Source organism: Mobula hypostoma, chromosome 6 (genome assembly GCF_963921235.1).
Source record: "Mobula hypostoma chromosome 6, sMobHyp1.1, whole genome shotgun sequence".
Lineage (NCBI taxonomy): Eukaryota > Metazoa > Chordata > Chondrichthyes > Myliobatiformes > Myliobatidae > Mobula > Mobula hypostoma.
Window position 1 is genome coordinate 18,914,160 of NC_086102.1, and position 21,158 is coordinate 18,935,317.

The 21,158-nt window shown below is 45.3% G+C and overlaps 1 protein-coding gene across 1 annotated transcript in view; it reads left to right on the forward strand.

The window, feature by feature from the left end:
• The window catches only part of chaf1b (chromatin assembly factor 1, subunit B), a 60,592-nt gene that overhangs the window by 28,951 nt on the left and 10,483 nt on the right, over nucleotides 1-21,158 (forward strand). Inside the window, exons 9-12 of the mRNA XM_063049790.1 lie at nucleotides 6,621-6,690; nucleotides 6,776-6,867; nucleotides 9,250-9,406; nucleotides 17,013-17,450. Coding sequence (XP_062905860.1) covers nucleotides 6,621-6,690; nucleotides 6,776-6,867; nucleotides 9,250-9,406; nucleotides 17,013-17,450 — 757 coding nt within the window. The remainder of the gene's footprint in view (nucleotides 1-6,620; nucleotides 6,691-6,775; nucleotides 6,868-9,249; nucleotides 9,407-17,012; nucleotides 17,451-21,158) is intronic.

Genomic DNA, 21,158 nt, shown 5'->3' on the forward strand with positions numbered 1-21,158 from the left:
TTTGGGCACCCTGCATGGTCAGTACTTAGTAACACCCTCTTTGGCAAGTATCACAGCTTATAAATGCTTTCTGTAGCCAGCTAAGAGTCTTTCAATTCTTGTTTGGGGGATTTTCGCCCATTCTTCCTTGCAAAAGACTTCTAGTTCTGTGAGATTCTTGGGCCGTCTTGCATGCACTGCTCTTTGGAGGTCTATCCACAGATTCTCGATGATGTTTAGGTTGGGGGACTGTGAGGGCCATGGTAAAATCTTCAGCTTGCGCCTCTTGAGGTAGTGCATTGTGGATTTTGAGGTGTGTTTAGGATCATTATCCTGTTGTAGAAGCCATCCTCTTTTCATCTTCAGCTTTTCTACAGATGGTGTGATGTTTGCTTCTAGAATTTGCTGGTATTTAACTGAATTCATTCTTCCCTCTACCAGTGAAATGTTCCCCATGCCACTGGCTGCAACACAAGCCCAAAGCATGATCGATCCACCCCCGTGCTTAACAGTTGGAGATGTGTTCTTTTCATGAAATTCTGCACCCTTTTTTCTCCAACCATACCTTTGCTCATTGCAGCCAAAAAGTTCTATTTTAACTTCCATCAGTCCACAGGACTGGTTTCCAAAGTGCATCAGGCTTGTTTAGATGTTTCTTTGGAAACTTCTGAAGCTGAATTTTGTGGTGAGGACGCAGGAAAGGTTTTCTTCTGATGACTCTTCTGTGAAGGTCATATTTGTTCAGGTGTCGCTGCGCAGTAGAACAGTGCACCACCACTCCAGAGTCTGCTAAATCTTCCTGAAGGTCTTTTGCAGTCCAACGGGGGTTTTGATTTGCCTTTCTAGCAATCCTACGAGCAGTTCTCTTGGAACGTTTTCTTGGTCTTCCAGACCTCAACTTGACCACCGTTCCTGTTACTGCCATTTCTTAATTACATTACAAACTGAGGAAACAGCTACAGGTGTCCCCTGCTTTTCAAACGTTCACTTTACGAAACCTCACTGTTACGAAAGACCTACATTAGTTACCTGTTTTCGCTAACAGAAGGTGTTTTCACTGTTACGATAAAAGGCAGCGCGCGCCCCGAGCAGCTGCTCCTCCCCCAGAACTGCATTCTAGCTGGCATTGCTTAAACACGTGCCTGTGAGCAGCCGTTAGCAAGATGAGTTCTAAGGTATCGGAAAAGCCTAAAAGAGCTCATAAGGGTGTGACACTTAACGTAAAACTAGACATAATTAAGCGTTTCGATCGTGGTGAATGAAGTAAGGACAAAGTGAGTTTGGCTTGTGGAAGTTGACGAAGATGATGTTGAAGAGGTTTTGGCATCCCATGACCAAGAACTGATAGATGAAGAGCTGATGCAATTGGAAGAGAAAAGGATAACGATCGAAACCAAATGCAGTAGCGAACGGACCGAAAATGAAGTCATCCGGGAACTGAACGTGAAGCAACTGCTTGAGACTTTCGCTGCAATGATGAAGTACGACTTTAATTTTGGAAGGGTACGTAGGTTTAGGGCATATTTGCAAGATGGTTTGAGTGCTTACAAAGAACTGTATGATAGAAAAATGCGCGAGGCTAAGCAGTCAAGCAAGCCTTCCACATCAGTCACAGCAGACGATGAACCTCGACCTTCGACATCGAGGCAGGCAGACGTAGAAGAAGATGACAAGCCTGCCCTGATAGAAACGGACGACGAGATGACACCCCAGTGTCCCACCACCCCAACCCCTGGGCCGTGGACAGATACCGATCTGCGAAGAATGCAGCGGCAGCTGGGACGCACCCAGCACATCTTTAAGAAAAAAGCCGAAATAAACAAGCTAATTAATTAGGTGCCGTCCGGACGTAATTGTCGGCTCAGATCAGAGGCAATTGCCGATTGCATTGCCCCTGATCTGGGCTGACATTTACTTGCTGGGTGGCACCTAATTAATTAGCTTGTTTACTTCAGCTTTTTTCTTAAAGATGTGCTGGGTACGTCCTGGCTACCGCTGTACCCCTGCATTCTTAGCGGATCGGAATCGGTTCGCTGCCCGGAGGGTGGGGGCCACTGCACCACCCCAGCCTCTGACGACTCAGCCTAACACACCATCATCAATATGCTCGATGTCTTCCCAATTCCGGTAAGTGATGCTACACTGTACATACATTATTTCTACTTTATATCGGCTGTGTATTTTTATGTGTTATTTGGTATGATTTGGTAGCTTCATAGCTTAAAGGTTACTGGAGAGAGTGTTTCTGCCGAGAGCGCTTGCGTGAGATTTTCGCTATGGAGAACAGCGCAGGCAATGATTGTAGAGAAGTATTTGTACTTTATATAGGCTGTGTATTTATCATATCATTCCTGCTTTTACTATATGTTACTGTTATTTTAGGTTTTATGTGTTATTTGGCATGATTTGGTAGGTTATTTTTGGGTCTGCGAATGCTCACAAATTTTTCCCATATAAATAAATGGTAATTGCTTCTTTGCTTTACGACATTCCGGCTTACGAACCATTTCATAGGAATGCTCGACCTTCGGATGGCGGGGGAAACCTGTACCTGAAAACGCTGTGCTATCTTCTTATAGCCTTCTCCTGCTTTGTGGGCATCACTTATTTTAATTTTCAGAGTGACAGGCAGCTGCTTAGAGGAGCCCATGGCTGCTGATTATTGGGACAAGGTTTGAGGAGTCAGGGTATTTATAAAGCTTTGAAATTTGCATCACCTGGCCTTTCCTAATGATGACTGTGAACAAGCCATAGCCCTAACAAGCTAATTAAGGTCTGAGACCTTGGTAAAAGTTATCTGAGAGCTCAAATCTCTTGCGGTGCCCAAACTTTTGCATGTTGCTCCTTTCCTCTTTTTCACTCTAAAATTGTACAAAACAAAAATAATACACTAATCTTGTTCTAAATGTTGAAAGGAATGTTTCATCTTTAACTTTATGACTTTTGGAGATCAGTTCATCTTCTACTCAATTAACTACTTACAGTAACAAATTTTGACCAGTGGTCCAGGGGTGCCCAAACTTTTGCATGTCACTACAGCCTACTAAGCCTAACCATGCGCCTTTGGACTGTGGGAGGAAACCGGAGCACTCGGAGGAAACCCACATGGTCACAGCAAGAATGTACACACAGTACAGCACAGGAACAGGCCCTTTGGTCCACAATATTGTGCAAAGCCAATTAGTAATTAAACGGCTATCTAAACTAGTTCCCTGTGGCAGTATAATGCACGTATCCTTTAATTTTTCTCACAGTCCCGTACCTATCCAAATGTCTCTTAAATTCCAAAGACCTATGTGGGTCAAGATCAGCGTACTGCTATGACAGCGCCAGTGAAGCAGGTTCGATTCCTACTGCTGTCTGTAAGGAGTTTGTGTGACCGCGTGGGTTTCCTTTGGATGCTCTGGTTTCCTCCCAGTTTCAAAAGATGCTGAGTCAGTAGTTAATTGGTCACATGGGTGTAATTGGGCGGCACAGTGTCGTTGGCCTTGAAGGACCTGGTACTGTGCTGTATCTCTAAGTAAAGTACCAAAAAAAAGTAAGTTCTGGGGTGCCACATTGGTGCCGGAAGCATGGCCACGCTTGCGAGCTGTCCCCAGCACAGCCTTGAACAGAAATGATGCATTTCGCTGTATGTTTCGATATACATGTGGCAAATAAAATTCATCTTTAATCTTCCAGTAGTTGCTTTGGCTGGTGCCTGCAAAGCGTACACACACGTCAGTGAACGTCGCTTAAGGCGTAGGTGCAGACTCTGGGAAGGAAGATGCCTGATCCGGGCTTTCCGGAAGCTGCCACCACCCCCCCCCTTGGCCTGCCTTCCCTGCCCAGACTCTGCTCCACGCTGCTGCTGGTCACGTGACAAGTTCCTTGCATCACAGCTGCCATGTGACCGGCTGCGCAACTTCCAGCGCCCTGAGCCGTCAGCAGGTGGCAGCACTTTCCCCTTGGCCTGTAGCTAAGGACAGACGAGAATGTCACATGCAACAAAGTAAGCCTTGTAATTTGAAACCGCACTTTAAATATATCTTTATAAATGTGCATGGTATATAATGGGCATGGGTTCTAAAGGTACCAGCAACGCTTTGCACAGAATATAGAACAGCACTGCACAGTTTTAGCCCCTTCGACCCATGATACTGTGCCGACCTTTCAACCTACGCTTAAGATCATTATTGTGATACTAGATTTGAAATAAATAGTGATTGAAGATTTAGAGAGAATTGTTCATGATTTTGTGTACATCCGCTAAAGTATAGATCATTTTGTTCACTAACACAGTGTGTTGAGAGGCTGCACCAGCCAAATAGAGGTCATGGGTTAAGGGTGAAAGGGGAACATGAGGGGGAATTTCTTCACTCAGAGGGTGGGGAGAGTGTGGAATGAGCTGCCAGAGGAAGTGGTGGATTTCAACATCTAAGAGAAGTTTGGATAGGTACATGGATGGGAGAGGTGTGGAGGGCTATGGTTCAGGTGCAGGTTGATGCAAAAAGGCAAAACGATACTTTGGAACAGACTAGGTGGGCCAAAGGGCCTGTTTCTGTGTTCCAGTGTTCCAAATCTGGATCTGTGCCCAGGCTGCCCTTGGGCGCTGAGCAGATAAAGGAAGTTGTGTGATCTCCCTCTTGTCGCAGTGGCAGATCTCGAGTACTGTAGCTGGGCCCCATTTTTGCCTTGTCCGTTCCAGACAGTCCAGCTTGGGCAGGGAGGGGCTTTTTGGGCCTTCCAGGTGGTCTGCTTGTCATCTGCCGCCCCGCACCCCCCCGCCCCCCTGCACAGGACGCAGTTCCGTCGCCCGAATGTCAGTGAGCCCGCCATTCTCCCAGAGATCCCTGTCACTCTCTGTTCTCCATCCCCTGTCAGGTAAAACTATGAAAGCACGTTCCACCAGACTCAAGGACAGCTTCTGTTATCAGGCCCTTGAACGGGCCTTTCACCTGCTAATGATGAACTGTCAATCTCTGAGTCTACCTCAGTCCCCTTGCCCTTTGCTGTTTACCTGCATTTCTCTTTCTCTCTGTCTTCTGCACTGTATTCTGTTTATCTTTTTACTGCCTTGATGTGATTAAGTCTGGCATGATCTGTCTGGATGGCCTGTAAACAGAAGCTTTTTATTATGTGACGGTGCAGTCATTGTGTTAATTTGAGTGTGCGGGGTGGAGGTGCATCTCTACCAAAGGAGGTATATGGACCAAGTATGTCCAGAGGGGCAGATAGTTAGCACTGCTGGCCCACCACCTCGAGGGAGTCTTGATCGTAAGCGGGCCAAAACTCCTGAAGACAGGTGGCAGATCAACTGATGATCCTACTGGTGATAGCACAGGACAGTTAACATCTTAGTCCACGTATCTTTTTAACTCTGGCGCTCCTTCCCTCTGCTAGCCTACAGGTCACCCTTGGGCGAGGTGTAGTACCTGCATAGACCCCCGAAGAGAGTCATGTGAAGCCACTAATTGGAGTGCTCGAGGATTTGTACTGTTTTCTTTAATAAGGGTATCAAAAGTTATGGGGAGAAAGCAGGAGACTGGGTTTGAGAGGGATAATAAATCAACCATTGATGGAATGGTGGAGCAGACTCGAAGGGTCAAATGGCCTAATTCTGCTCCTGTGTCTTATGGTCTCTTGTATTTTCCACAGCTCTTAATTCACAGGAAGATTAAGGACGTACTCTGGTCAAATTCACAGAAGTTAGGATGTAGTTGAAAGATGAATCAACCAAGAAATTAAAAAAAGATACAATTGGGTAAAATGGTGAAGATGGAAGTTAATAGGAAGCGTATGAAATGCGACTACACGGTGGTGTAGCAGTTAGTACAACACTATTAGAGTTCGGGGCTTTGGAGTTTGTCTAAGAATTTTGTATGTCCTGCCGGTGAGCGAGTCGGTTTCCTCTAGTGTTCCGCTTTCCTCCCACAGTCCAAAGATGTGCCATTTAGTAGGTTAGTTAGTCATTGTAAATTGTCCTATGATCAGGCTAGGGTTGCTGGGCATTATCGCTTGTTGTTTTGCGCTTTATCTCTAATCCACTTGGTTATTTCAAATAATTTTTCCATTCGATCAAATGGCTTTGGAGCAGATGAAATTGGGGCACAGTTTTACCTTTTTACTCACACTTAGAATTCAGCTAACTGCAAAATGAGAAAGAGACTGTGATAAATACCAGATGGGACATAGCGGTTAGCGTAACTCTATTACCACAGCAACTGTAAGATTGGGGGGTCAGTTCTGTAGGGAGTTTGTACGTTCTCCCCGTAACTGTGTCTGTCTCCTCTGGGTGCTGTGGTTTCCTTGCACATTCCAAAGATGTACAGGTTAGAGTTGGTGGGTTGTGGATACACTGTGTTGGTGTCAGAAGCATGACACGCTTGCAGACTGCCCCCCGGCACAATCTCCGCTGATTTGCTTTGACGCAAGAGATGCTTCTCGCTGTATGTTTCGGTGTCGATGTGACAAATCAAGCTCATCTTTATCTATAAAATACACAGAGAAGAAGGGATAATGCCCATGATTCAAATGAATAAATGTGTATGAAAAGGTAATCTTCCTTCCAGAATTTTCCAGCGTTTTCTGTTCTGAGTTTGCATTTTGTTTTGATTACCTTTGTTAGATCCTGCTAAACAGTTTTATACTTTCTCTTTCAGCTGGCTGCGTTGAAGCAGGAGAAAATGTTACCAACACAACCTTTGTCTTTTCCAGGAAAAATCTGAAACGGTAGGAGCTTTCTCAATTCTTAGTGTCGAACGTTGGCCTGAAACTTTGTCAGACCACTTTGTAACTGCTTCTGTCTTATTCAAAGGCCTATTGCTCACTTGCCTTGCCCAGCTAAGGCTACTCTGGCTGTTCGATGCTGCCCGATATTCTTCGAGCTAAAGCAGGCTAAATCTGGAGGTGAGTTTGCTCAAGCACTGAGTATTAACAGACAAGGTCTCACTTTGGGTAATTGTATTTATACAATAATGATTATAACTGCAATGCATTTCTATTTCGTTCATTCATCTTCGACCACAATAATTTTGCTTATCAAGAATATTTCTGCCTCTGCCTTTAAATGTTAGAAAGTTCTACTTTCAACACCCTTTGAGGAAGATTTCCAAAATCTCATTGGCTTCTGAGAAAGGAATTTTTATCCCATCTCTGTATTAAGAGGCTGACCACCTTAATTCAGACACTGGTACCCTTGTCTTGGATTGTCCTATAAGACATAGGAGCAGAATTAGGCCATTTGGCCCATCAAGTCTGCTCCACCATTCAATCATGGCTGATCCTTTTTTTTTCTCCTCCTGAACCCCATTTTCCAGCCTTCTCCCCATAACCTATGATGCCATGTCCAATCAAGAACCTATCAATCTCAGCCTTAAATACACCAAACGATCTGGCCTCCACAGCTGCATGTGGCAACAAATTCCACAAATTCACCACCCTCTGGCTATGAAATTTTCACATCTTTGTTTTGAATGGATGTCCCTCTATCCTGAGGCTGTGCCCTCTTGTCCTAGACTCTCCCACTGTGGGAAACATCCTTTACACACGTACTCTGTCTAGGCCTTTCAACATTCAAAGGGTTTCAATGAGAGTCCCCCTCATCCTTCTAAATTCCAGCAAATACAAACCCAAAGGTATCAAATGTTCCTCGTATGATAATCCTTTCATTCCTGGAATCATCCTTGTGAACCTCCTCTGGACCCTCTCCAATGCCAGCACATCTTTTCTAAGATGAGGAGCCCAAAACTGTACACAATACTCAAGGAGAGGCCTCACCAGTGCCTTTTAAAACCTCAGCATCACATTCTTGCTCTTGTATTCTAGACCTTTTGAAGTGCATGCCTTCCTCACCACTGACTCAACCTGCAAGTTAATCTTTAGGGTGTTCTGCACAAGGACTTCCAAGTCCCTTTGCATCTCAGATTTTTGGGTTTTCTCCCCGTTTAGAAAATAGTTCGTACATTTATTTCTACTACCACAGTGCATGACCCTGCATTTTCCAACTTAGTATTTCATTTGCCACTTTATTGCCCATTCTCCTAATCTGTTTTAAGTCCTTCTGCATCCTACCTGTTTTCTCAACACTACCTGCCCCTCCACCAATCTTCGTATCATTTACAAACTTGGTAACAAAGCCATCTATTTCAGCACCTAAATCATTTATATACAGCATAAAAAGAATACAAGAGGAACCATCTCCTCCATTTCTAACACTAGTCCCTGCTGAGCCTTTTAAACTGCCTACTTCCATCGACCTTCACCAGGACCATTACCCTCCATATCCCTACCATGAACATACCGATCGAAGCTTCTCTTAAACATTAAAATTGAGCTTGCAAGCTCCACTTGTGGTGGTAGCTCATTCCATGCTATCACGACGCTCTGAGTGAAGAATTTTCCCCTCATGTTCCCCTTAAACATTTCACCCCTCACCCTTAAGCCATGACCTCTAGATGTGGTCCCACCCAACTTCAGTGGAAAAAGCTTGTTTGCTGCTGCCTCTGCATGGGGGGTGGTGCGTAGGGGGGACTTTGGGGTTCTAACATTTGAACTGTCATTCTTTGAGGGACTCTTCAGTTTTTGTGGATGTCTGTGAGGAAAAAGCATTTCAGGATATATATTGTGTACATTTCTCTGACATTAAATGGAACTATTGAACTATTTATCCTATCTGTACTCCTTATAATTGTTTTATACCTTTGTCAAATCTTCTCTCAGTCTTCTACGTTCCAAGGAATAAAGCCCTAACCTATTCAATTTTTCCATATAACTCAGGTCCTCCAGACTTGGCAACATCCTTGTAAATTTTCTCCGTACTCTTTCAACCTTATTTATATTTTTCCTGTAAGCAGGTGACCAAAACTGCACACAAAACTCCACACCCTGCACAATATTTTCTTACACCAATCTGGCCATTCCAGATATTAGATAAATGTCAGGGCTCATCCAAACCAACCACATCTTTTATGGAGACCAATGCTGCTGCCCTTGCAAAACATGCAAACAGCCAGGCAGTGAAGTCAAGAACTAACATTTCTTTATTACGCCTTTCATCAGAGCTGGGTCTTTGATGTGACAAGTTAGCTGGATTTCTCATGCCTGATCTGTTTGGAGTTTCTATCAGGGTTTGCTTATTTTTGCTTTGGTGCATTGTTAGTATTCTCTGAGATGGCCAGTGTATTTTTATTTATGCAAATAAGTCTTTTTCTCCTTTCTGTTTATTCACTGGAATAATTCATGTTCTGTTTCCTCAACAAAATGCCAACCTAAATATTTTTTCCTGTTCAGATGAGTCGACCAAGAAAATGAACATGTTTAATCTGCCGTATCGACTGGTGTTTGCTGTTGTTTCTGAGGATTCTGTACTGTTGTATGACACACAGCAGTCAGTACCGTTTGGCTATATTTCAAACATCCATTATCACACCCTGAGTGATATAGCATGGTAAGGAAACCCTTGTTACAGGATTACCACACTTGTGAGTTCACTGTCTTTCATATGGCTTTTCTGTCTTGGCCTGATGCACACCATAAGATCACAAGGTCCAATTATCTTTAGTAGGGATTATTACACTATTTAATCCCTTTGTGAAAGCAAACTTTCCATCCTGTCATCGCAGTATTCTTAGGTAGTGACAAATACCAGGCATTGAGGTTGTGAATCTGTTCCTGCTGCCACGTGTTTCATGTCTGCGAGCTTTGTAGTGATTTGCCCTGCTGTATGATTAACTGAGATCGAGGCTTTCAGGCCTACACTGGCTGCTCCGGGCATCCGGGTCTATGGACTCAATTTGGTTTGGAATGCTGCTGCTTGCTTTTATTGTGTGTGTGATTTGTGTTTTTTCTCTTTCTTTGTGTCGGTCTTTTTTTAATTGGCTTCTTTCGGGTTTCTTGCTTTGTGGCAGCCTGTAAGCAAACAAGGCTTAAGGTTGTATAATTTATACATACTTTGTTAATAAATGCACTTTGAATTATTTGACTCCTTTGATAGCATGGACAGAGTGGATGTTGCGAAGTTTTTCCCATGATGGGGGAGTCTAGTACGAGAGGGCATGACTTCAGGATTGAAGGGCGCCCATTCAGAACAGAAATGCAAAGGAATTTTTTTAGTCAGAGGGTGGTGAATCTATGGAATTTGTTGCCACAGGCAGCAGTGGAGGCCAAGTCATTTGGTGTATTTAAGGCAGAGATTGATAGGTATCTGAGTAGCCAGGGCATCAAAGGGTTATGGTGAGAAGGCAGGGGAGTGGGACTAAATGGGAGAATGGATCAGCTCATGATAAAATGGCGGAGCAGACTCGATGGGCAGAATGGCCAACTTCTGCTCCTTTGTCTTATGGTCTTAACCTCAGTGAATCCTAATGATGAGTCTCGGCCTGAAATGTCAGCTGTTTGTTTCCCTCCATGGATGTTGCCTGACTTGCTGAGCTCCTTGAGCATTTTGTAGAAGAATGAGGCAGGGGTTCAATAAAACTTATCAAATATTGAAAGGCATAGATAGAGTGGATGTAGAGAGGATGATTCCTATAGTGGGGGAGTCTGGGACTAGAACCATAGCCTCAGAATATAGCCTCACCTTTAGAACAGAGGTGAGGAGGACTTTCTTCAGCCAGAGGGTGGTGAGTCTGTGGTATTCATTGCCCCATAAGGCTGTATCATTAAAGCAGAGATTGCTAGGTTTTTGATTAGTGAGGGTGAACTCTGAGCATCTTCCCCATGTAATTATTAGGCACTTGTCTGGTTCTAGTTAACCCTTGCAGACGTCTATCATGCATTTCAAGGAAATTTGAAGGCGAGTTGTTGTATTTGGTTGTAAAGCCCTGTCACATATTTCATGCAGCATCTATGGAGGCAAATAAACAGTCAGCGTTATGGGCCAAGACCCTTTGTGAGTCCTAATTAAGAGCCTTGGATTGAAACCCTGACTGCTAATTTGTCTCCAAGCCTGACCTGCTGAGTTCCTCCAGCATTTTGTGTGCATTGCTCTGGATTTCTAGCAGCTGCAGAATCTCCTGTGTTCGAGCAGTTCACGATGAAGAATATCGGAGGCCTGTCTTGGGTTTTGTTTTTGTAACCTTCAACTTCTGTGCCCTCGTCATGCATCTTTGTTGTATCTGTAAATATTGCTTGATCTTGGTAAATGTAATTTATCTTTAAGTTCTGCTGGGTGTGAGAAAAGAAAAGAGGAAGTGGTTAGATAATGAAAACTGCACAGCTGCTTTGGTATCTCCTGATGTGTGTGGTGCTGAACTTTTGTTGTGGATTCTACATTCTTGTGCTCTTTGTTTTACCTAATTCTGTGAAACACAAAAAAAATTAACATTTTCTTCAGAAAGCAAGTCACTCAGGCAGTATCACAGCCACGATTTAGAATACAGGTAAATTCACTGCCGAGTTTTTTGTCATACGCACAAGTACAGTTACGCACAGGTGCAATGAAAGAACTTAGATCAGAGGCACATATAATCATACAAGCAGCATTCACAAAGCATAAACATTCACTATGCCCAGCTTTTACGAGGAACAAAGTTAAAACAGAAAAATATCAAAATCCATGTTAGTGCAAAGTGGTCAAAGTGGTCTTACTATAATTATAAACTGTGGTGGTTGAGGTTGTGCTGGTCAGTTCAAGAGCAGAATGGCTGAAAAGGAAGTGGCTGTTCTTGAACCTGCTGGTGAGGGACCTGAGGCCTCTGCACCTCTTGCCCGATGGTAGTGCAAGGAGATGGCATGGCCTGGATGGTGGGGATCTTTAATGATAGATGTTGCCTTCTTAAGGCAGTCAATCCTGTAGATTCAAGAGAACATGAGATGAAGAGTTCTTGAAAGTGAGTCTGTGGGTTGTGGGAAGTGTTCAGTGATGAGGTGAATGAATTTATACCCCCTGGTTGAGGGGTAGTTACTGTTCCTGAACCTGGTGATGTGAGTCTTGAGGCTGCTCTACCTTCATCCTGATGGCAGCAGTGAGAAGAGACCATGGTCCGGGTGAATGGGGCCCTTGATGATGGATGCTGCTTTTCTGCAACAGTGCTCGAGAAAAATGTGCTCAGTTGTGGAGAGGGCTTTCCAGTGATGGACTGGGCCATGTCCACTACTGTTTGTAGGGTTTTCTGTTCAAGGGCATTGGTGTTTCGATACCAGGCCATGATGCAGCCAGTCAGTGTTCTCTCCACCACAAGTCTTAGGAGGTTTGTCAAAGTTTTAGATGTCATGTTGAATCTGCAAACTTCTAAGGAAGTAGACGTGCTGCTGTGCTTTCTTCGTAATTGCACTTGTGTGCTGGACCAGGACAGATCCACTGAAGTGATAAACACCGAGGAATTTAAAGCTGCTGGCCTCCTCCACCTCTGATGCCCCAGTGAGGACTGGCTCGTAGACCTCCAGTTTCCTCCTCCTGAAGTCAGCTGTTTGGTCTTGCTGACATTGAGTAAGAGTTTGTTGTGACACCACTCAGCCAGATTTTTATACTCCCTCCTATCCGCTGATTTGTCACCACCTTTGATTCGGCCTGTGACAGTGTTAGGAACCTTAAATATGGCTTTGGAGCTGTGCTTAGCCTCACAGCCATAAGTATAAAGTGAGTAGAGCAGGGGCCTAAACACACAGCCTTGTGGCGTGCCTGTGCTGATTGCGGAGGAGACGTTGTTGTCAATCTGAACTGGCTTGGTCTGCAAGTGAGGAAATCGAAGATCTAGTTGCATAAGGAGGTATTGAGGCCTAGGTCTTGAAGCTTATTGATTAGTTTTGAGGGGATGATAGTACTGTATGCTGAACTGTAGTCAAAAAAGAGCATCCTGTTGTATTCATCTTTCCTGTCCGGGTGTTCCAGGGTTGAATGAGAATGCAACAAGATGGCATCTGCTGTGGACCTGTTGTGTCAGTAGGCAAACTTGAGCAGATCCAAGTTGCTTTTAAGGGAGGAGTTGATATGTTTCATCACCAACCTCTCAAAACACTTCATCATAGTGGATGTGAATGCATTGAGGCAGGTTTCCACGCCCTTAGACACTTGTATAATTGAAGCCTCTTTGAAGCAGATGGATATGTCAGATTGCTGAAGCGAGAGTTTAAAGATCTCAGTGAACACTCCAGTCAGTTGATCACTATAGGTATTTAGTACTCGGTCAGGTACCCCGTCACGGCAGCATAAAAGAGATTTGACCAGCTAGCAATTGGCGTTTGGGATTGATTAGTAAGAGCAAATTAAAGGAACGTGGGGGCAAGCGCAGCGGCTGTTGTCTGAGTAGACGTAGTCAGAGTGGTGATCCTGATGCTTTAGCTCTTCGAAGCTTCAGTCACAGAAAACAAAGGAAAGAAAAGCGTGTTTTTTTTTCCCTCCTTTATATCTGCTCAACTAGGACAGTAGAGATGCCAGGCAGGATAGCAAAATACTTCTTTTGCAGGATGTGGGAAGGCAGGGAGACCTCCAGTGTCCCTCTCAATGACAGCTGTGAGAACTACATCCAGTTACAGCTTCTAACAATGTTAAGGAGTTGGAGCTGGAACTGGATGAATTGGTGGCGTAGTGGCATCAACGTCGGACTTTGAGCCGAAAAGTCCCGAGTTCAAATCCAGCCGGCTCCCCTGCATGCTTTCCATCTGTGCTGGGTTACGGGCTGGTGATCTCCTTGTAACAGAGAGGTGAGAGTGGATATCGGACCGCTGGAAAATGATGCTGGAGAGGTAGTAATGGGGGACAAGGAAATGGTGGACGAACTGAATATTTTGCATCAGTATTACTGTGGAAGACACTAGCAGTATGGCGGAAGTTCCTGCTGTCAGGGGTCATGCAATGAGTGAAATTACGATAACTAGAGGGAAGGTTCTTGGGAAACAAAGGTCTGAAGGTAAATAAGTCACCTGGACCAGATGGTATACAACCCAGAGTTCTGAAAGCGGTGGCTGAAGAGATTGTGGAGGCATTAGCAATGACCTTGCAAGAATTACGAGATTCTGGAATGATCCTGGAAGACTGGAAAATTGCAAATACCACTCCACTCTTCACGAAAGGAGAGAGGCAGAAGAAAGGAAATGATAGGTCAGTTAGTTTGACCTCAGTGGTTGGGAAGGTGCTGGAGTCGATTATTAAGGATGAGGTCTCAGGGTACTTGGAGGCACATGATAAAATAGGCTGTAGTCAGCATAGTTTCCCCAAGGGAAAATCTTGCCTAAAAGATCTGTTGGAATTCTTTGAAGAAATAACAAACAGGATAGACAAAGGAGAATCAGTTGATGTTGTGTACCTGTATTTTCAGAAGGCCTTTGGCAGGGTGCCACACATGAATCTGCTTAACAAGCTATAAGCCCATGGTATTGCAGGCAAGACCCTACCATGGATAAAGCAGTAACAAAATCTGTGGATACTGGAAATCCAAGCAACACACACAAAATGCTGGAGGAACCTGAAGGGTCTCGGCCCGAAACGTCGATTGTGCTCTTTTCCATAGATGCTGCCTGGTCTGCTGAGTTCCTGCAGCATTTTGTAGATAAAAGCAATGGCTGATTGGCAGGAAGCAAAGAGAGGGAATAAAGAGATCCTTTTCGGCCTGGCTGCTGGTGACTAGTGGTGTTCCACAGGGGTCTGTGTTGGGACAGAATCCTTAATGTTATATGTCAGTGACTTGGATGTTGGAACTGATGGCTTTGTTGCAAAGTTTGCAGACGATGTGAAGATAGGTGGAGGGGCAGGTAGTTCTGAGGAAGTAGAGAGTCTACAGAAAGACTTGGACAAATTAGGAGAATGGGTAAAGGAATGGCAAATGGAATACAGTGTGAGGAAGTGTAAGGTCATGCAGTTTGGTATTTTCTAACTGGAGAGAAAATACAAAAAACTGAGGTGCAAATGGACTTGGGAGTCATTGTGCAGGATTCCCTAAAGGTTAATTTGCTCCTATATCTCCTAATCTTATGGCCAACTGCTTTCTGTGGGTTTGCCCTCCTGTAAGATGCTGTCACATTAGCCTCACAAATGGAAATCACAGGTCATAGGGAGCTATGGTAGTTCATTAAGGTTTCCCCATGCTTTGATGGTCAAAGTGAGCATAGAAGGCATTGAGCTCACCCGGAAGCGAAGCCTTGTTGTCACCCATGTCGCTTGGTTTCCCTTTGTTGGAGGTAATCTCATTCAAACCCTGCCACAGTTGTCGAGCATCCTTCAGTAATTCAAGCAACACACATCAAAGTTGCTGGTGAACACAGCAGGTCAGGAAGCATCTCTAGGAAGAGGTACAGTCGACGTTTCGGGCCGAGACCCTTCGTCAGGACTAACTGAAGGAAGAGCTAGTAAGAGATTTGAAAGTGGGAGGGGGAGATCCAAAATGATAGGAGAAGACAGAGGGAGGGATGGAGCCAAGAGCTGGACAGGTGATTGGCAAAAGGGATATGGGAAGATCATGGGACAGGAGGCCCAGGAAGAAGGAAAAGCGGGGGGGGAAACCCAGAGGATGGGCAAGGGGTATATACAGAGGGAGAAAAAGGAGAGAGAGAGAAAGAATGTGTGTATAAAAATAAATAACAGATGGGGTATGAGGGGGAGGTGGGGCATTAGCGGAAGTTAGAGAAGTCAGTGTTCATGCCATCAGGTTGGAGGCTACCCAGACGAAATATAAGGTGTTGTTCCTCCAACCCGAGTGTGGCTTCATCTTTACAGTAGAGGAGGCCGTGGATAGAGATATCAGAATGGGAATGGGATGTGGAATTAAAATGTGTGGCCACTGGGAGATCCTGCTTTCTCTGGTGGACAGAACGTAGGTATTCAGCAAAACGATCTCCCAGTCTGCGTCCAGTCTCGCCAATATATAGAAGGCCACATCGGGAACACCTGACGCAGTATATCACCCCAGCCGACTCACAGTGAAGTGTCGCCTCACCTGGAAGGACTGTCTGGGGCAAGTTCGGTCCGTAATTGCAACTTTGCACATGAGTTGGCTTTCCAGAGATGGTAGCTGGACCTCTTGTATCTTGGTTGCCAGACCTATATGTCATTGATCTGTCCCTCAGCAGAGGCTCGGCCCTGCAAACACCCGCATTTACCTCCTCAGCGGACTTGCAAAGGTTGTGATAGTGGGGAGGTGTGCCTGTAAGTTCACTACTCCCTGCAGTTTCTTGCTTTTCTGCAGATTTGAATTGCCGTCCCAGATCATGATACAGTCGGTCTGGATACTTGCACAATGCATCTGTAATTTATACATTTGTAAGAAACATTCATGCTATTTTTATATCCCCAGTGATAACTTGGAATTTATATTGCTCAGGTATTTATCTTCATTGACCAGCCTCAGCGTTTCTCATTCTAACATATGTTGGACATGAGCACGAGATTCAGCAGATGGTCGAGATCCAGAGTAGCACACACAAAATACTGCGGGAACTCAGCAGGTCAGGCTGAAGAATGAACAGTTGACGTTTCAGGCTGAGACCCTTCAAGAGGATTGGAAAGGAAGGGGGAAGAAGCCAAATTAAAATGGAGGAGGAAGGTGCACAAGAAAGCAGAAGATAGGTGATTCTAGTCGTTGGGGGCGGGGAATGATGTGAGAAACTGGGAGGTGATTAGTTGAAAAGGCAAAGGACTGAAGAAGAAGGAATCTGATAGGAGAGGACAGTAGACCATGGAATAAACAGAAGGAGATGAGGTCATGGGGGCAGGAAAAAGGAGTGAGGGGATCACATGAATGAGGGAAAACCAAATGGGGGGTGGGAAGGAAAACTGGAGTATTTACTGGAAGTTAGAGAAATCAATGTTAATGCCATCATGTTGGACTCCTACTCTTCCCCTCCCTCACCCTTTTCATAATTCCCTTTCATTCTTTTGCCCCTAGCCACGTACCTTGCCCCTCTCACCTAGACTCGCCTATTACCTGCAAGCTTGGGTTCCTCCCCCTACCTTTTTATTCTGGCTTCTGCCCACTCCCTTTGCAGTCCTGGTGAAGGGTCTCAGCCTGAAACATCGACCTTAGGTGCTGCCGGTCCTCCCGCCTTTTGTGTGCGTTGCCTTCTCTTCCACTCAGGACAGACAGCTTGCTAACCTGTGCCTCTCAAATGCCTTTATCTAGGTCGAGAGATGGGACCTACCTGACCATATCGTCCACGGATGGCTACTGCTCCTTCATCACGTTCAAGAAAGGCGAATTGGGCGTGCCTCTGAAAGAGAAGCCGGTGCTGTCTGTGCAGACCTCAGGCACGGCAGATAAGAAAGCAAAGAAGGGGCAAGCGAACAGGAATATCCTCACAACCCCGAAACAGTCAGAGTGCAGCACGCCCAGCAGGGTCACGGAGCAGAACGACTCGGGAGCTACACCTCGGCTGAAGACACCCAGTGTAGCAGCGAAAGTATCTCCCACGACCTCCCTCAGCTGCAAAACTTCTCCAACTTCCCTGGACAAGAAGTCTCCTCAGTCTGCCCCTCAGGGCAGCAAGGCCTCTCAGTCTAGAAGGGTCACTCTGAATACGTTGGAGGCCTGGAGCAAGCCCAGCAAACCCTTGGTGCCCAGGTAATGCTCGACCTTGCCTGTGCCAACATGCCATTCACTGTAACACACAAAACACAGCAGGTCATGCAACATCTAGGGAGAGGAATAAACAGTCAACGTTTTTCTCAGGCAGAGATCCTTTGTCAGGTCCTCCAGCATTTTGTGTGCATTGCTCTGAACATCTGTAGATTCTCTCGTGTTTATTATTCGTAGTAACATTGTTTGTGTGGTTCCTTTGGCTCTATTTCCCATTGCTACTCGGACGTGAGGGAGATTTCTGTCAAAGGAAAGGTTCAATATAAATGTGTGGGTTAAAGAAAAACAACATTGCCAATGCTGGAAATCCAAGCTAAACATAGAAAATGCTGGAAGATTTAGGAGAGGCTGTACTTGGGGAGAGAGAAACAGCTAGTGTTTCAGGTTCACGAATTGTCTGCATTCTGTGTACAGTTGTTATTTGTCCTAATGACTGATGGTGCCAGGGCTTGTTACATGCAGGTTCTTGCAGAATGGGATCCGGAAAATATATTTGTTTGTCTGTTGATTGGTCTACTGCGTGTAGTAGGCCCTTCTGGCCCCATTGAGCCACACCACCCAGCAATCTTCCAATTTAATCCTAGCCTAATCACGGGACAATTTACAATGACCAATTAATCTACCAACATATGTCTTTGGACTGTGGGAGGAACCCGGAGCACCCGGAGGAAACCCACGCAGACACGGAGAGAACGTACAAACTCCTTACAGACAGCAGCGGAATTGACCCCGTGTCGCCTGCACTGTGAAGTGTTGTGCTAGCCACTATGCTACCGTGTCGCCCTTCTGTTTTCGTCATGGATCCACTATATCCCCCACAGACCTGCTGAGTTCCTCCAGCAGTTCTTTCTGCTGCTGGTGTCTGTTGCTTGGTTTCTTAAGGTTTTCATAGCCGAAGGTGGTAATGGGGATAATCTCCCACCACCTTTCAAATGCTCCCTATGGCATGCCTCTCAAATAGCCTCTGACAATCAAGTCCCCCTCCTAGCTTTCATGTGTGGCTTAGGTATTAAGCCTGGTGGAACTCTTTCTGCTGACAGGAGAAGGGGCAAAGGTGTTTTACTGGGGCCTTAAAACCAGTTGATTTGGGAGATGGGGCTCATCAGCCATGGCTGGCAGCTCAGCTAGGAGGAAAACTCTGATCTCAAACCTCCACTGCCTTGAGGCTGTGCCCACTCATGGGGAAGGCTTGGGAGTAAACCCTGGGGAAAACCCGGAGCTGGAGTCCCTGCTGCAGCATTGAATTCAGCACTGACCGGCAGTTCCTATGGCGTTGCTGGTGCCAAAGTGTATCGGTTTCTGCTGTTCCTTTGGGTTCATCAGCTGCATGAAGAGGGGGGAAGAGGCAACAGTTTGCTGTCCATATCGTACTGCCCTAGCTTGCGTATCGCGTAGATGACTGGGACGCAACTTCCATGGTTGACCCCGACCTGCGGAAGGCCTCAGTTCATGGCTTATTGTGAGTACATGTTTTCTCCATGTCTGGTTCCAGTACAACATCAGAAACGGGTTCATTGTCACTGGCATATGTCATGAAATGTGTCGTTTTGAGGCAGCAGTTTGGTGCAAAACATGAAAATTACTACAAGGTACAAAAGTAAATAAATCGTATAAAAGAACAACGAGGTAGTGTTCATGGAGGTCTGATGGCAGAGGGAAGGAAAGAGTTTCTAAAAGGTTGAATGTGTTTTCAGATTCTGTACCTCTTCTCCGATGGTAGTAACAGGAAGAGTACTGGAATTGGTTTATTATTGTCACATGTGCCAAGATCCAGTGAAAAGCTTGTTTTGCACACTGTTCGAACAGGTCAAATCATTACACAGTGCATTGAGGTAGAACGAGGTAAAACAACAATTCAGAATAAAGCTTAACAGCTACAGAGAAAGTGCAGTACAGGTACACAATAGGGGTCCCAGGTGGTGAGGGTCCTTTTGATGGATGCCAGCTTCCTGAGGCACCACCCCTTGAGAATGAGTAAATCGTAGGGTTTAGTTACATAGTTGGCTGGTTCTGTGTCTAGTGGAAACTTGTGTTTGCACAGCATAGAAACAAACCCTTTGGCCCAGTTCGTCCCTGCTGCACGAATTTCCTAACTGAGCTCACCCCATTGATAGGTAAGGCAATAGGATGTAGGAGCAGAATTAGGCCATTTGGCCCATTGAGCCTGCTCCGCCATTTCATCACAGCTGATCCATTTTCCCTCTCAGCTCCAATCTCCTCTATCTTTTCACACCCTTGCTAATCAAGACTCTTTCAACCTCTACCTTAAATCTACATGAAGACTTGGCCTCCAAAGCTGCCCATGGCAACTAATTCCACAGATTCACCAACACTCCGGCTAAAGAAACTCCCCCTCATCTTGACTCTAAATGGACTTTCCTTTATTTTGAGGCTGTCTCCTCTGGTCTGAGACTCTCCTACCATAGGAGACATCCTCACCATATGCACTTCATTGAGGCCTTTCAAAATTCAATAGGTTTTAGTGAGGTCACCCCTCATTCTTCTGAATTCCTGTAAGAAGAGGCCCAGAGCCATCAAACGCTCCTCATACGACAAGCTTTTCATATGAGGAGCATTGCTTGTAAGTGGCTTGTGCAGGAGAGTAGAGCTGAGGTACAGATTCAGCCGTGATGGTATTGAATGGAAGAGCAGGCTCGGGGGCGGAGTTACATACTGCTGCTGCCTTCTTTCCTGTTTGTTTATTTGTTTATCTAGAGATACAACATTGAGCTGGCCCTTCCGGTCCACAAGCTGCAGTGCCCAGCATTCCACCTACTTAACCTTAGCCTAATCTAATATCTTGTTCATATCAAGATTTGAGTCTGGCAGGGTGACTTTGTGATCTTCCAGGAATTAAAATTGCACTTTCATCCACCAATCTTTGAAATGCTCCCTGGCTCTTCAACTCTGTCCCGTCCACCCGTGCCAAAGGTGGAGTGCATTGCAGGATACCAGTGCTTGGATTCTGTGGCAATGTGAAGGAAATTTGTGGTGGCTGCACATGGCAGGGAGCATAAGACATAGGAGCAGAATTAGGCCATTTGGCCCATCAAGTCTGTTCTACCATTCAATTGTGGCTGATTTAGTTTCACCCTCAACCTCATTCTCCTGCCTTCTTCCCGTAACCTATGGCACCGTTACTAATCAAGTGCCTATCACCCTCTGCTTTAACTACACTCAGTGGCCTGTCCACAGTAGCTCCCTGTGGCAATGAAATCCACAGAATTACTGCTCACTGGCTAAAAAGATTTCCCCCCTCATCTCTCCAGATGGTGCATACTTCTATTCTGAGTCTGCACCCTCTAGTCCTAGACTCTCCCACTATTGGAAACATCCTCTCCATGTTCACTCTATCTAGGCCTTTCAATATTTAATAAGTTTCATTGAGATCCCCTCTCATTCTTCTGAACTCCAGCGAGTATAGGCCCAGAGTCAACAAACACTCCACACCCATTAACACTTTCATTTTCTGTGTGATTCACACTTAATAGCTGTCAGTTGCAATGAAGAACAATTTCACGTTCAAGCTTGTGTGTATTTAATGATGGGTTTCAGGGTATCGTGCTTTCTACCTTCAATTTAAAAGACTAAGACCTTCATCATACTCTGTTTAGCCTGCCATGACTGCCCTGCACTGAAGCAAGATTTTATTTTACCTGCAAACTGCCCACCAATTCTCCCATCTAGATTTGT